The sequence below is a fragment of the Hevea brasiliensis genome, chromosome 2, assembly GCF_030052815.1.
Source record: "Hevea brasiliensis isolate MT/VB/25A 57/8 chromosome 2, ASM3005281v1, whole genome shotgun sequence".
NCBI lineage: Eukaryota > Viridiplantae > Streptophyta > Magnoliopsida > Malpighiales > Euphorbiaceae > Hevea > Hevea brasiliensis.
In genome coordinates this window covers 11,221,606-11,236,527 of record NC_079494.1, presented here as the reverse complement: position 1 = coordinate 11,236,527, position 14,922 = coordinate 11,221,606, and the positions used below count along the sequence as shown (strand labels likewise).

At 31.3% G+C, this 14,922-nt stretch overlaps 2 protein-coding genes across 2 annotated transcripts; both read left to right on the top strand.

Moving 5' to 3' along the window:
- The first annotated feature begins 5,093 nt into the window (after positions 1-5,093).
- Positions 5,094-9,607, top strand: LOC110661966 (WD repeat-containing protein ATCSA-1). The gene is made up of 9 exons (XM_021820821.2): positions 5,094-5,404; positions 5,477-5,737; positions 5,944-6,103; positions 6,572-6,750; positions 7,069-7,312; positions 8,305-8,459; positions 8,553-8,642; positions 9,144-9,215; positions 9,364-9,607. The coding sequence occupies exons 1-9, from the start codon at positions 5,255-5,257 to the stop codon at positions 9,403-9,405; spliced, it is 1,353 nt and encodes a 450-aa protein (XP_021676513.2). The 5' UTR covers positions 5,094-5,254; the 3' UTR covers positions 9,406-9,607.
- A 658-nt stretch (positions 9,608-10,265) lies between these two features.
- On the top strand, positions 10,266-11,824 carry LOC110632351 (F-box/kelch-repeat protein At5g43190). Its single transcript, XM_021780554.2, has one exon. The coding sequence runs from the start codon at positions 10,454-10,456 to the stop codon at positions 11,651-11,653; it is 1,200 nt and encodes a 399-aa protein (XP_021636246.2). The 5' UTR covers positions 10,266-10,453; the 3' UTR covers positions 11,654-11,824.
- Positions 11,825-14,922: the final 3,098 nt, after the last annotated feature.

Here is a 14,922-nt window from a genome sequence, read left to right as displayed (position 1 = left end):
CATAGAGTTCTAATTATTGCAAGCTTCTTAATTACTGCAAATTTATGTTTCCAATTTCCATACCCATTTAAAAGAAACCATCATCTTCCTTCCTCTTCTTTTCTTTTCCTTTCTTTCTCTTCTTCTTCCTGACAGCGTGCTTACCATCATTATGCGATCATCGACTCCCAACTCCAGTCACAATTTGATCCTCCTCCAGCCTCCATTCACGGCCACGTGGCTCTTTTTCCAATTTTCGTTCAAGCAAGCTACCTTTCATTGCACAATTCTCGATCATTGATCATTCATCGATTGAACTTCTTCCTAGTCACTGTTCATCAGCTCCTCGCTAGTCTCTCTTTGTCATCAACACCAACCAAGCTGCCCTCCCTTCATCGCTAGCTTGTATCGCATCACAACCAATTCATGGCATTCTCTTTGCCATTCTCGTATTCTTGCTTCACTTGATTTTAAGTAAGTTTGGAATTCTTCATCACTTCTTGATGTTAATTTTGCTATTAATGGTTGGGTGTGGAATGGGTCTTGTTAATCTCTGTTGGATTTGAGAAATTTTGTAGGTATCTACAGTACATCGATCAGCATTTGTAGTATGTACAAATCTGATCGGTACCTATAAATTGTCTGTATTTGTTAAGTACTATATATTGAACTTGCATGTTGGTACCTATGTTTCTTGCTTGACTATTATTACTTGGGAATGCTCTTTTGATTATGTCCCTCATATTTGTGGAGATGGCATCAAACTTTCCTTCTAGTTCGTAGGTACTAGTTGGTACTCAAGTACCTGCCACCTCACAGGTATCTACAGCTTCGCAGGTACCAGCTTCCCTACTATAATACCTTGACATCAGCATTTAAGTACCAACGCCTGGTATAAGTACTTCTGTCACTTTTGTGCTTGCTGGGTGAATCTTGCTCTATTTTATATTATGTGCTTTCCCTACAGGTTGTGTTGATTGTTGTGTTGGAAAATGGCTAAATATTGAAAAGCTAATTTTCTGGATTTTGTATTGCAGAGAAGACTCTATTAAAATCTTTGCTGACCAGGTACCTTTGTTGACCTATAGGTGTCTCTACAGGTACAGGTATCTCTATAAGTGCCTGAAACCTGATACATCTATAGGTACTTCTATAAATGCTTAGCCTTCACCCACCTTTGTTAAGGTTCTTGTAAGTACCTGTAGTCTCCTAAAACTATTGTATACTTGAAGAGCTAATTTCCTCAAGTGCTTTTCATAGATGCCTAACTTCATTTCTTTATTTTTTTTTTAAGAGAACGAAAGTGTAGGTCTTTAGTGCTCTTCATCAGGCATGGTATCAGATATTGGGGAGATGCCAATTTAGCCTTGTTCCAAAGTCGCCTATTGACTTTAAGCTTGCTCCAAGAACTTTCCTGAATGCTATAATCATTGTATTTGAATGTAATAAATTTAGTATACATTTGATCACTTGGGTACTTATTGAACAATAAGCCATGTTTTGGCTTTTATTTATGAATAAAAGTGGTTATAAGGCCTACTTGTTATATTAGTCTTTGTTTGATTACATGTGAATGCTTCAAATGTTAGCCGTTGTATTGGCTTTTTCTATTTCACTTCTACAAGGATCTAGGAAATGCCGCGAGGTCGGCCTTGGCTATTTTATGCTTGGTGTTATCCTATCGGTTTCCTATAAGGTGCGATGGCTTTGGACTTATAGAATTGCGTCATTAAACTGTTACCTTAAAAATCGAAGCAATTGTAATTGTTATAAAGGAATCTGGATTGTGGGAACATTAATTCCTCTTATACTACCCCCTAAGAGAATTTTGGCCTAGTGCCTCCCGAGTTCTCTAATACTCTTGTAAGACAAGTTTGGCTTCTCCAGCTTAAGGAATTAGTAATTAGAAGCTGCAAGAACTTGAATACCAAATTCCTCCATCACCTAGGACACTAGCGTCATTGGCTGAGGTATTTGCACTATAAATATGTTAGTTCCTCTGTGATTATTGCCTCCTCAGCTGAAAGAGCCAAAGGTAACCTGGGGCATTTGCACTTACTGCTGCTAAAGAGCTGGTACCACCTGAGGACCTACAACTACTTCTGCATTATAAACACTATGGTGAGAGACCGAGTTAGTGTTACTAATGACTTGGGTGGGAATAACAGTTTTGTTGCTAGGGCGGCTAGTTTGAAGTGGTGTTCTTGGTTGACAAGCCACTTATTCTTCTTTCTTGTGGAGTGGCTGGTATCTTTTTTCACTACTATCACAGCTTCCATTAGCACTGCTGTGGGGGGTTCGTGGCTGAGATTGTCCCTTGAGCTCGTTAGCACCTCTAGTTGCCATGTCAAATTCCTCTAGCCTAGGGACCTAGCCACGGATAGTACTGAAACTAGTGAATTAAGTTTATCAACTACTTTCTCCATACTTACATCAATTCTTTTCACTAAATGGTTAAGAGTTCCCAACCACTGTTCCATGTCTTTCATCAAGACACCGGTGACGGTTGATGCAAGAGTTTCCAATGAACTAAGAATTCATTTGCAAATCTCATTTCATCCTTGAATTGGGTTAGTAGACAAGGTACATACAGTTTTCTGCAGCAACTGGATTTTGAATTTCTTCTTCTTGGGGGCCTAACGTCCTTTCAAGGTGTTCAATCATGAGAGAAGCTTAAACATTTAGGCCTTCTGTAGTAGGACTTCCTTCTGTGTCCTGAGACCCAGTAGTTTCTTTGCCAAGAACGCTTCTGATTTTCGGAGGCATGGTGTTGCTTGTAAAAAAACAAAAGCAGTAGTATTTGTTGTTTTGAAAAATGCATGGAAATGAGATATGGTCCCATTGGGCATGCTAAAAATTATTTTCTTAAGAAATAATTTGGCTGGCTAACAGCTTAGAAAATGCTCGGGCCTGCCAGATACTGAGTATATCGCATGGGATTGAGCTCTGACTTCTCAGATCAAATGATTGTGGGAACTAACTTTATTGTACGCAGCTTCATTAATAGGGGTGAGCATTCGGTTCAAACCAAACCGAACTGAATCAAATTAAATCATGAAAACCGAATTACAAAATTTAGAAACAGAACCAAACCAAAATGGATGAAAAATTGAATCGAATCAAACTGCTCTATTTTGGTTCAGTTTGGTTCAAACAGATCAGTTTTGATTTTTTATTATTTTTTAATTTAGACTTGATTTTCAAGTTATTTGGTCTGATTTTGACCTTGATTTAAACCTAATAACTATTAATCAATGAAATTAAACAATTATATATATATATATATATATATAATTACATATAATTCATAAATTCCCCATAAAAATAAATCAAATAAAAAATCAATAAAAATATTTGGTTTGGTTCGGTTTAATAGATTTTTTTCTTCAAAATCGAATGGAACCGAAAATAACTAAAATTTTTGTAATATAAAATTGAATCGAACCGAATAATTTTAAAAATTGAACCGAATTACCGAATTATTGTGATTTAATTCGATTTGAACTGAATAATGCTTACCCCTATTTGCCAATCTCACGAATAACAAGTAATTAAAGGCAAGTAAACTGGAATTGAATATTTTGATTGCTTAAAAGAAAAGTACAATACTTAAAATTAAATGCAAGAGTTTTAGAAAATTAAAAGATTGATAAAATAAAGATAAAAAAATGCTGGAGTCTATTGCTGTTGTTGTTTGATGTGTTGGAGGCTCCTTCACTTTGCAGCATATCTAACTCTTATAGTTTTATTTTCAAGTATCTATAAGACTATGAAAGATACTTTATCACGTTCTGCGGTTACCAGTAGTTATATGCCCACTATTTGGAACTGCTATCAACTACCTTTTTTTAGATAACCATCCAATAACCACTAGATATTTAGTTATTAATTATTTCAGGTCATAAATTAATTAAATTAATAAAATAAAATTAATTTTACAAAAAATTAATTTAATTAATTCTTGAGCCTAAAAATAATTAATAAATAAATTAATTATTTTTTGTGTAAATAATAATGAAGACTTTTTAATTCCCAATTATAACTTACAAAAATAATCAATCACATAAGACTAAAATATAAAATAAATCATGTACAATATTAAAATTAATTAAAAAAATTAAAAGATAAAAATTAAATAATATTTACATAATAAATTGTTGATGAATTGTAGTTTTTATGATATAGTTCTTCAAAATTTTTCTAATAAAAATTAATATTTTGATAAAAATGACATATAATTAAATTAATTCAAAGTTCTTTATATATGGCAAATCGATGAGTAAAATTAAGCTGAGTCATAATTTGAAATAGTCTAAACAGTCCAACCTAATCCATTTGTCACCTTTAATATCAGTCATTAAAAAAAATTGTACTCAATTTGAGATATTTAATCTAAATTATTAAAATTAAAGCACTTGATTAAAGCGTAATGATGCACAAGCATTTTTATAATTATATTTTTATTTAATTTATAAACTTGCAAAAATACATCATTTATTGATTTATTTACAATTTCACAAGCCTTATAAAGATTTTTTTTTTTAAATTTAAATTTTCATAATATTATATATAACATATATAAATCACTTTTATAAATTGAAAATTTTATTAAATACAATTGTATTTTAAAAATCGATTATGATAAGTTTCATTATACTCAACAACTACAGCATATTTATTATGTATATAATAATTATATCGATTAAATTATTAATAAATAATTAAAAATATACATATTTTGAAAACATATATAAGAAAAAAATATCCAGAGGCATCTCACCATTATTGAGTTTCAAATGTTAAAATTGATTTTATGAATAAAAAGTATTATTTTAAATATTATTAAAAAAATTAATTTAAAAAAATTATTTTATTATTTTAATATTTTTATGATTAAAATTTATTAAATTTAATTTTTAATTATTTTTATAACTCTTTAAATAATATATTTAAAAAAAATAATTTTTTTAACAACAGCTCAACAGTAGTATTAAACAGGTATGATCCCCGTTTTGTACGCGAGCTTCTCAAGTCGAATCCTTCTAAACTTGAATGGGCCGACTTTATAAACCGTCCCAAATAATAATTGGGCCCAGGTTGCTTAACCTTAACTGGACGTCCGTTGTAATGTCATCCATTGTTTCCATCTTCCAGGAGCAAACAAGCTCAAGCAGCAGAAGGAGCTGAAGAAAGAAGAAGAAGAAGCTATTTGGAATTGATCTCAATCGCATCGCATCGCATCGCACCTCTTCTGGAGGCTAAAGATGCCTCGAAAATGTGGAGGGAAATCAGAGACAGAGAAGCGGGAAAAACCCGCCCTAATTCCTTCACCAATCGAATTAAATCAAACAGGATCGCTGATCTCCAGCTCTCTAATTGCAAGGACATCGTCTCACCTCACAGAGGATCAATCAACTCTCTTCAGGTACATAATTTCAATTTTGCAAATTAATTTTGATCAGCGGATATAGGCAATGTGTTTTGATCATGAAATCAGGTCGATTTGACAGAGGGGCGATATTTGTTATCTGGTGCATCAGATGCATCAGCCGCATGTTTTGATATTCAGCGGGCTACGGATTATGAAGGAAGAGGTCTTATTGCTAAGCACAAGTGCTTATTTGCTGTTGACAAGCAACATGAAAGTGGACATAAATTTGCCATTTCTTCTGCTATATGGTATCCTGTGGATACAGGGCTTTTCATCACTGGTTCTTATGATCACTATATAAAAGTCTGGGATACTAATACCACTCAGGTATTATGCTTGCTTTGCTTCAAACATGTTTGTTAATTTTTTTTTTTAATGTTTAATTATTTATTTGTTTTTTCATAGCTGAATTGCGAAAAATGATTTATTAGTCAACTCCAATTAATTTGGGATTTTATTAGCCAACTCCAATTAATTTGGGATTAAGACTTAATTATTTTTGTTAATTATTTATTTGTTTTTATTTATGGTAGGCGGTGGTGAATTTTAAAATGCCTGGAAAGGTTTATAGAACTGCGATGTCCCCATTAGCGACATCTCACATGCTGATAGCTGCAGGAACTGAAGATGTTCAAGTTCGACTTTGTGATATTGCTTCAGGTGCATTTGCCCACACGCTGTCTGGTCACCGTGGTATGCTGCTTGTCAATCAATCTTCTTCTTCTTCTTCTTATTATTATTATTGTTCTCTCAAACTGATGAGAAATCAGCATGCAATGAGTAATAGAAACCTTGAATGAAGTATCTCCTGAAGTTATTGAAATTGAAAAACAAAATCTGGATATATCTTTGTTACAATTGGACTTTTTCTTTTTTTTTTTTTTGAGGTACTAATTATTATTATCAGGCAGATAACCTGAAAGTAGGGGCTGGAGAACCATGAATATCATATATATATATATATGGAAGAGGAGGAGAAACAGATGATTTAGATATCAGAATAGGATGTTCATATTACCAGTGCCATTTTGTTTTATTTTTTTTTCTCCTCAATTTATGTATTTATATCTCACCGCAATATGATATTATAAGTAGTGTAGCTCATAAGTAAACTACCATCACGGTGTCATTAAGAACATTTTGCTATTTCCTTGATTGCAGATGGTGTTATGACAGTGGAATGGTCAACTTCAAGTGAGTTTGTTTTAATTACTGGTGGATGTGATGGTGCCATACGATTTTGGGATATTAGACGTGCTGGATGTTTCCGTGTTTTAGATCAATCTCGGTCTCAACTTGGAAGACGCCCACCAATCCTTGCTTGCTCTGCAACAAATAAGGTCTCTTTTATGTGACTTTGTCTTGTCTATTCCAGGAAGAATTCTCTCTTTTTTTTTTAAACAAATTCCTGATCGGTTCTCATATTGCAATCTGGCAACCTCTTAATAATTTTTCTTTCTTATGTGTTCTTTTTTTGTAGCCCTTAAATATCCATAAAAATTTTTAGAAAGAAAATTTCCCCTTTATTTGCTTTTTTGAAAAATTTTCCAAGCAATGAGTTATACTTGTCATTATTCTGCTTGGGCATTGAGGGAGTGTTTCTTGCATAAGTTCTAAAGTTCTAGCTGTTGATTATTTCATCTATTAACAATTTCCAGGTTTCAATTTCAAAGGCCTTATCAGTAGGTCAAAATTTGCCGTCAAAACCACGGGTACATCAAAAGAAACCTGCTGCTGGGAATGGAATAAAGCAGTCACCTCTTGGTCGAACTCCAGCCAAGGGACCTCTCAGGCAGAGATTACATCCAGGGATGTTGTCTAGTCAGGATCGTGCCACTGCACATTATGGTGCTGTTACTGGCCTTAAAATAACTGAAGATGGAATGTATCTTCTAAGTGCAGGTTGAGTCGTTTTCATTACCTAAAGTTAACATTACTTTGAGACTGTTAATTTTCTAAAACCAGATCATATATGTGATGTGAAAACATGCATATGTTACGTATTATAGGAGAAAGTATAGGAATTGGAAGTAATGAGAACAAGTGAAGTTTCTAGAAGAATCTAGAAGAATAATAGTTGGCAGGAAGAGTAACTAACTCTGTTATGTTAGCCAAGTAGTTACGTGCAGTTACCTGGTATAAGTATCCCGGCTTTAGCAATCTTGTATTTCACTCCAAGAATTATCAAGAAATACAATATCTTCTCTTCTCTATCCTCTCTATTCTCTCTCTCTCTCTCTCTCTCTCTCTCTCTCTCTCTCTCTCTCTCTCTTCTATTCTCTGTTAGGGTTACTGAAACCCTAACATCATATTCTGCCTAATGTAGCTTCTACATATTTGAAATAAATTGCCATATGGATAAATTATTAAGGGTACCCACAAGACACAGTAATGTTGCAACAGTGTTCTGACCTTAAACGAGTTGATGTACTTGTAAACAGATACATAAATAGGATGATTTCTGTTTTTAGATGATTGGCTAAAGAAAATAAGAAAATGCAAGTAGTGTCTCAATGAGTTAAAGCAGCATGCATCTGCCTCAAAACTATTGCACTTGAAATATAATATTGGGGTAGTAACCTTTGTAATGTGAAGTTTGTTTGTACTTTTTTTACATGGCACATTCAAAAGCTTACCTTAAAATCTTTTTAAATAGACCTCAGATTAGGAGCTACTAAAATTTATTTCACTTGATTTCTTCTTCACTCAATGTTGTTCCCAAATGAGTTTTATTTCTTCTGCTTATATTTCATGAACTTACGGTATTCAATTTATATAGAAGCAATTGCTTTTCTTTCTATTATTATTTGATTCACTCTCTCTCTCCTTCTCTCTCTCTTTTTCTCTCTCTCTCTTTCTGCCCCCTAACCCACCCACATGCTTCTGGGTTTCAGGATCAGATTCAAGAATGAGGTTGTGGGATGTTGAATCTGGCTGCAATACACTTGTGAACTTTGAAACTGTACGCCTACAGACTAGCAAAGCTATTCAATTGGCCACAACACAAGATTCATCACTTGTTTTTGTTCCATGCATGACAGCCGTGAAAGTAGACTTTCTGCCATTTTGTTATTTAATTTTAATTGTGAATGGAAAGAGGTACATTTTTATTGGAACCTTAACTGTTCTTTAAATGCTCTAGGCATTTGATGTGTGGTCGGGTATGACATCCATGACATTTCGTGGTCATTACGAGTACGTGAACTGTTGCTGGTTTAATTCGCAAGATCAGGTTCAATCTATTCCCAAGCATTTCAGTTGTTTTTTCTAAAATAGGCAATTCGTCATATTTTTAACTCTGCCAGTTTGGTTGTCATGCAATTTGAGTTCTGAAACCATCATATAGGATTCATGATTCATGAAATATCAGGTCTAAATTTAAGTAATGATTAGTTCTCTAGCTTTTCTAAATTTATTTCGTCAGACTCGAGTAATATTTATGCAAAGGCAGAACAGCTTGTGAGTTTATTAGTTTTGGGGGCTTTCATCAGGGGAAAAGGAGAAAGGGGATGAAGAGATAAAACTTGTGTTTAAAGTTGAATTGTTGTTGTCCTTAAAACTTTTAACAAAACAAATTTCTTTCTGGAAATATAGTACTGTGCTCCTGAAATAGTATTGTTACATGAAGATTCCTCGCCCATAATGAAAAGTTGGGCAATAAATCCTAATGAGTTGAATTTCTAGTGCCTGTATACATTGCTGCAACTGTTTGACTTATTTATTCTTGTCACAGGAAATATATACAGGTGGAAATGACAGACAAATTCTGGTCTGGTCTCCGTCCAGATTGATTGCTAATGAGATGGTAAACCCTCAAGTGTTCATTCAACTTAAATTTATTAGTTTTTTTTTTTTTTTTTTTCAATTTACTTGAATGTGTGTCTTCGCAACTAGATTAAGCAATAATGGCTGCAATGGTTCCTTTCTTATCTAGCTTTGATATGGACGTGTAGGACACAGGACCAGCTGAGGATCAGGATAACTGGAGTGATTGACATTTGCTGTTGCATCTTTTTGTTCTAGATATATGAACAATCTATATCTCCAACGTTATAATCTATTGTACTCATATATGTACTTGCTAGTTTATTATTCTTTATTTATATCGCTCTATATTGGCTTCAACAGATTGTGGTGTTTGTCTCTGTAATTTATACTACATTAATAAAATAGAGAATTTTCTCTTTTTCTTTGGCAGACATGAATTCATATTTATAATAGCTTAGAGTGCTTGCAGAAGTTACAGCTTTCTCAACAATTTCTGGCACATGATCGTACCTTGAAAATTCAGGACAGTATGTTCTGAATTCTCTTTTCTATCAAACTCTTAATCATGTGTCTACCGTACTAGGAGCAGCGGGTAAAACGAACTCATCCATTCCCAAGTTCATTAACTGCTTTCCAAGCTCATACCTCAATCTCCTGCTCATTCCAAGTCTTCTGCACTCTAGCCTTGTGCGCAACAAATAGCACCTCAGCTACCTTATCTCCAAAAACGCTCACTTTAGCAACAGTTCAGCTCAGATCCTCTGCTAAATATCACTTCAACAACATCTCTTCTGGTGTAGACTTCTTCAATAACTAGTGCATGATAGCACAAACACAGTACAAAAAAAAATAAAAATACAAGATAATAAATTTCATAACATTATAAAAAAAAAATTATTAATTTTGTAAAATTTCATTAATAAAAAAAATTACAGTCGCTCAAAATTTTCTCAAATCCTAATCTCGTTAGGGTTTTTATATAAAATAATTTATATTAGTATTTTTCAAGAGAAAATATGAACGGTGCGTTTTTGGGTTATGGGCAAAGAGTAGACCAAGTCCACGGTGGCAAAGGGAGCATAAAATGGCCTCAAAAGAAACGACCACTTGCAGGTTCAACAAACCCACCTTATTATCACTGGTATTCGCTTGTGAACATAACAAGCTACCTATGCTGCTAGTTTCTTAGTCAATGGGGAAATGCAATATATATCTTGTAATTCACACATATTGTTGCAGCTAAAACATTGATTTCTCTGTCCCTTCCTTCTACTCATGTTTCAGTTACAAAAGAATCCCATCAAACCCAATGCCCCAGTTTCTCCGTTGAAGATCAGAGAACGAGCAGTGATGCCTTACACCCCACAATCCCCTGCCATCTTGTCTGAGATGGATCCTGGGATCTGGAGCCGGCTGCCTGAGGAGCTTCTTGATCTTGTATTGTCTTTATTGCCTCTCAAAACGTTCTTGAATCTGAGATCCACTTGTAAGCACTTCAGGTCTCTTATATTCTCTCCTATTTTTATGTCCAAACACTCCTCTTCTGGTTCTCCTTTCTCCTCGTTTCTTCTACTCTCTCACCCTCAGTTTTTCCATCGCTACTCCTTATATGATTCTGTGATTGGCACCTGGCGCAATTTAACTTTATCCCTCTCTTTTTTGCTACCTTCTTCTTCTGCTGCTGGTAGTTCACAATCCTGCAGTCTTCTCTCATCTTCTAATGGTCTCTTGTGCTTCTCTCTTCCCACCTCGTGTTCTTTTCTTGTGTGCAATTTCTTGGCCAAATCTTCGAAGGTTATTGAATTCCCAAGTTTTCCTTTTGCTTTCGAGTCGCTCACTTTTGTTTCAACACCATTTGGGTACAAAATCTTCGTGTTATGTTCCAAGTTTTCATCAATTTCAGCTTTCATTTACGATTCAAGATTCAATTCTTGGCAAAAATTTGATAATCTTGAGCCAATTCTAAGCGACAATTGTCATCAGGAAGGTGTGTTCTTTAATGGGTCATTGTACTTCACCACTCCAGAGCCATTTTCAATAGTGTGCCTTGATATGGAGAGCGGAAAGTGGAAGAGATTTAGCAACGAATTGCCAGAAGAACTGACTTTTGTTAGGCTGGTGAGTGATGGAAAAGGGAATCTGTATTTGATTGGTGGAATTGGCAGAAATGGGATTTCAAAGATGATGAAATTGTGGGAATTGGGTGATGGTGGGAATTGGGTGGAAGCTGAAAGTTTGCCTGAAATGATGTGTAGAAAATTTGTGTCAGTTTGCTACCACAACTATGAACATGTGTATTGCTTTTGGCATCAAGGGATGATCTGTGTTTGCTGCTATACATGGCCAGAGATATTGTACTACAAGGTATCAAGGAAGACCTGGCATTGGCTGCCCAAATGCCCTTCATTGACTGATAAGTGGAGCTGTGGCTTCAAGTGGTTTTCCTTTGTTCCACAGCTGTATGCTTCAGTGTGATGCACTGGTGTTTTCTGGTCTGGTCTCATTGTTTGTATTAGTTGTTTTTGGTAATCTCCTCCTTTTTTCTTTCTTTTTTTGTTTCACAAGTGGTTGTGTGTATGACCTGTGTGTTTGGATTCAGTTTCTGTTGATAGAAATGTAGAAATCTAGTATTCGGATTGTTCATAATTGCTTTCATTGACACAAATCAGTGACAACCCGGGTGGAATTAAGAGAATTAATGGACAATAAGTTGATTAATTCAATTAAAATTTTCTTGGCCGGACAACAAATTGCACATAGAGTGGCCTAAAATAATAATAATAATAATAATAATAATAATAATACTACAAAATTTTCTTGCCTGGAGTCGATGATCATAGATCAAAGACATAAGTTATATAATAAAATTATATTCAACTTGATTATTATTTTTTTTTAACTTATAAATTAATTTAAAAATAAGTAATTAATTATTTAATAAAATTATTTAAAATTAATTTTTAAATAATTTAAGTGTTTAGTTAAAAAGTTTTTAAAAAATAATTTAATTTATGAAAGTACCAAAAATAATATATGTGATTTTTAAAATGAGTATAGTATTAATATTTTAAAAAATTATTAAGATAATATAATATTTTAGTTGATAAAAATATAATTTTAAAATAAATAAATAAATTATATAATTTTTTTATTTATTTTAAATAATTTTTTTATTAATAAATTAAATTAAATATTAATTTATTTATAATTTTTTATTTATAAATAAATTTATATTTATAATAAATTAAACTTAAACAAAAATTTTCCAATACTAAGTGGGTTAAAGTCAATTATGGTGGGAATAAGAAGGATAATCCCATGATGATGAATGAATTGATCATTTATCCTTGGAAATTGAATATTTGATGCCTTTCCTTATAAAGCAAACGTCCATGTCCTCCTAAAAAATACAAATGTCATCTTTTGTATTTTTGTTGTTTATAATATAAAAGATGATTGGCTCTACGAAAAGAGCAGTCCAATCTTAGAAATTTCTAAGTGCGAGGGCATCGCACCAACATTCTAGACATTCAGAAAGTTCAAAGATTGCTCCATGTTCCTCTATGGACCTCTGCAACCATCCCACTTCTAGTTACACATTGATTGAGATAAGGAATCCGTGTTAAATATAAAAATTGAATAATTTTTTTTATTAAATTTTATTTAATAAAATTAATTTTTAAGATGAAATTAGATTTAATTTATTTATTTTTATATAATATTAAAGTTTAATTTATTTTAAATATATAGTTCAAAATTTATACTAAATATAAGATCTTATAATTTTTTTTTAAATTAACTTTTAAAGTAAAATTTAAGTTTAATTTATTTTCTCTATATAATATTAAAATTTATATTAAACATAAGATTTATAAATTCTTTTTTTTTTTAAATTAATTTCAAAGTGAAATTTAGAGTCGATCTAATTTATCTATTCTGATAACAGGTCAAATGAGGAAGCATTCTAATAGTGGCTAACACCATTACTTTTGATATTATTCTATATTTGATCTTTGAATACCTCCTCAATTAGATAAGAAAAATTGAGGTGTCTATCAAAGACTAAAAGATTTTCTTTTTTGTTATGGTCTTGGCCAACCAACCAATGACTTCTATTCAGCACGAGCAGCATTTTTCTATTCACTGTTTTGATGATTATTTATTTATTTATTTATTTATTACAGTTTAGTTCTGAATAGAATTTAAATTCTTTAACTATATAATATTACAGTTTGAATGATGATGTGTAAATTCATATCAGGCTAAAAAATTTACATTTTCCATGTTTTACAAGAACTTCTAATTTATATAAATTCTTTATTTTTTATATGTTTTATTTATATTTTTTAGTATATTTAAAATTTTAAAATACTATTTTTATTTAATTTAAGTCTTTAAATATATTTTTTATTTAGATTAAAATTTTTTAATTTATTTCTACTTAAATTAAAATTTAAAACTCTATAAATACCTATTATATGTATAAATTTTTAAATTTATTCAATAAAATTTTATTTTATTCTAAGTTTTAAATTAAATCTTATATTTCTTAAATTTTTAAATTAGATCTTATTTATTTTTAATAATTTGATTATGCCTCAATCATTTTTCATGATAAACGCTTCTTCAACAACTTTGATAAATTAATCAATTTTTTGAAAAACAATTTTGATAAGACTAATGATCAAAGTAATTGCAAAACACTGCAGTAAGTCAATAGCCAAAGTAAAAAGTAAAAGAAGTCTAATCTTCCCTCTAGGGTGCACCATAATCACAGTTAAATTATTTTTTTAAATTTAATTTTAATTAAATTTCAAATTTTATAATTTTTTAAAATCATTCTAATATTGTAGGGTTAAAACCCATTTGTTTTTAACGATTTAAGAAGGATAAATTTTTAGCAAGGAGAAATGAAAATTTTTTTTTGACTTTATATGCCTAATTTCTCATTTTAGGTTGAGAGTGATATTTAAATAAAACTCTCTCAATAATAATAATTTTAGCATTCAAATTATTAATTTTATAGGTAAAATTCACTTGGAGAGTTTTACGCTACTGATACTAGGAGTGTTCAGTTCTAGTTCAATTCAAGATTTGTCTAGGACCAGGAACCAAAACCAAATTTTAAAATTTTGATACGGTTCCGGTTTGGTTCTTCATTGTTTCGGTTTTAGTTCGGTACAGTTTTCGGTTCTTCGATTCCGGTTCAATTCGGTAAGATTTCAATTCGGTTCTCCGTTCTTAAAATAATTATATGTAATTATTTTTTTAAAAAATCATACTTGAGTTAGCATTTAAATTTTAAATTGAGTTATTAATATATAATATATCATATAATGTATCTTTTAGCTATACCTAAATTATATAATCTTTAATTATAAGGTGCATATATAACTTAGGATTAAATATATTATATAATATAATAGTATATCATATAATATAAATTTTAACTATTTATTAATCATATAATATTTAACTATAAGATACAAATATAATTAAGAATTAATATATATATATATATATATATATATATATATATATATATAAGATAATAGTATATTTATATTTAAGAATGATAAGGTAATTTAATGTATTTATAACTAAAATTGTAACAACCCGAATTTTTAAATTTATAAATAAATAAATAAAATGAAAAAAAATAAAAATAAAAAAATGTATAAAGATAATTATATTATAGTATATTGTGGGTTATAGTATTTTAATATTAAATATTTTGAAAGTTT

What these genes read in the sequence shown, in the direction of transcription:
- LOC110661966 (XM_021820821.2), top strand. Translation starts at nt 5,255, where the DNA reads ATGTGGAGGGAAATCAGAGACAGAGAAGCGGGAAAAACCCGCCCTAAT. An exon ending in CTTGCTCTGCAACAAATAAG is followed by an intron (nt 6,751 to 7,068) that starts GTCTCTTTTATG and finishes AACAATTTCCAG; the next exon opens with GTTTCAATTTCAAAGGCCTT. An exon ending in AATGTATCTTCTAAGTGCAG is followed by an intron (nt 7,313 to 8,304) that starts GTTGAGTCGTTT and finishes TCTGGGTTTCAG; the next exon opens with GATCAGATTCAAGAATGAGG.
- LOC110632351 (XM_021780554.2), top strand. Translation starts at nt 10,454, where the DNA reads ATGTTTCAGTTACAAAAGAATCCCATCAAACCCAATGCCCCAGTTTCT.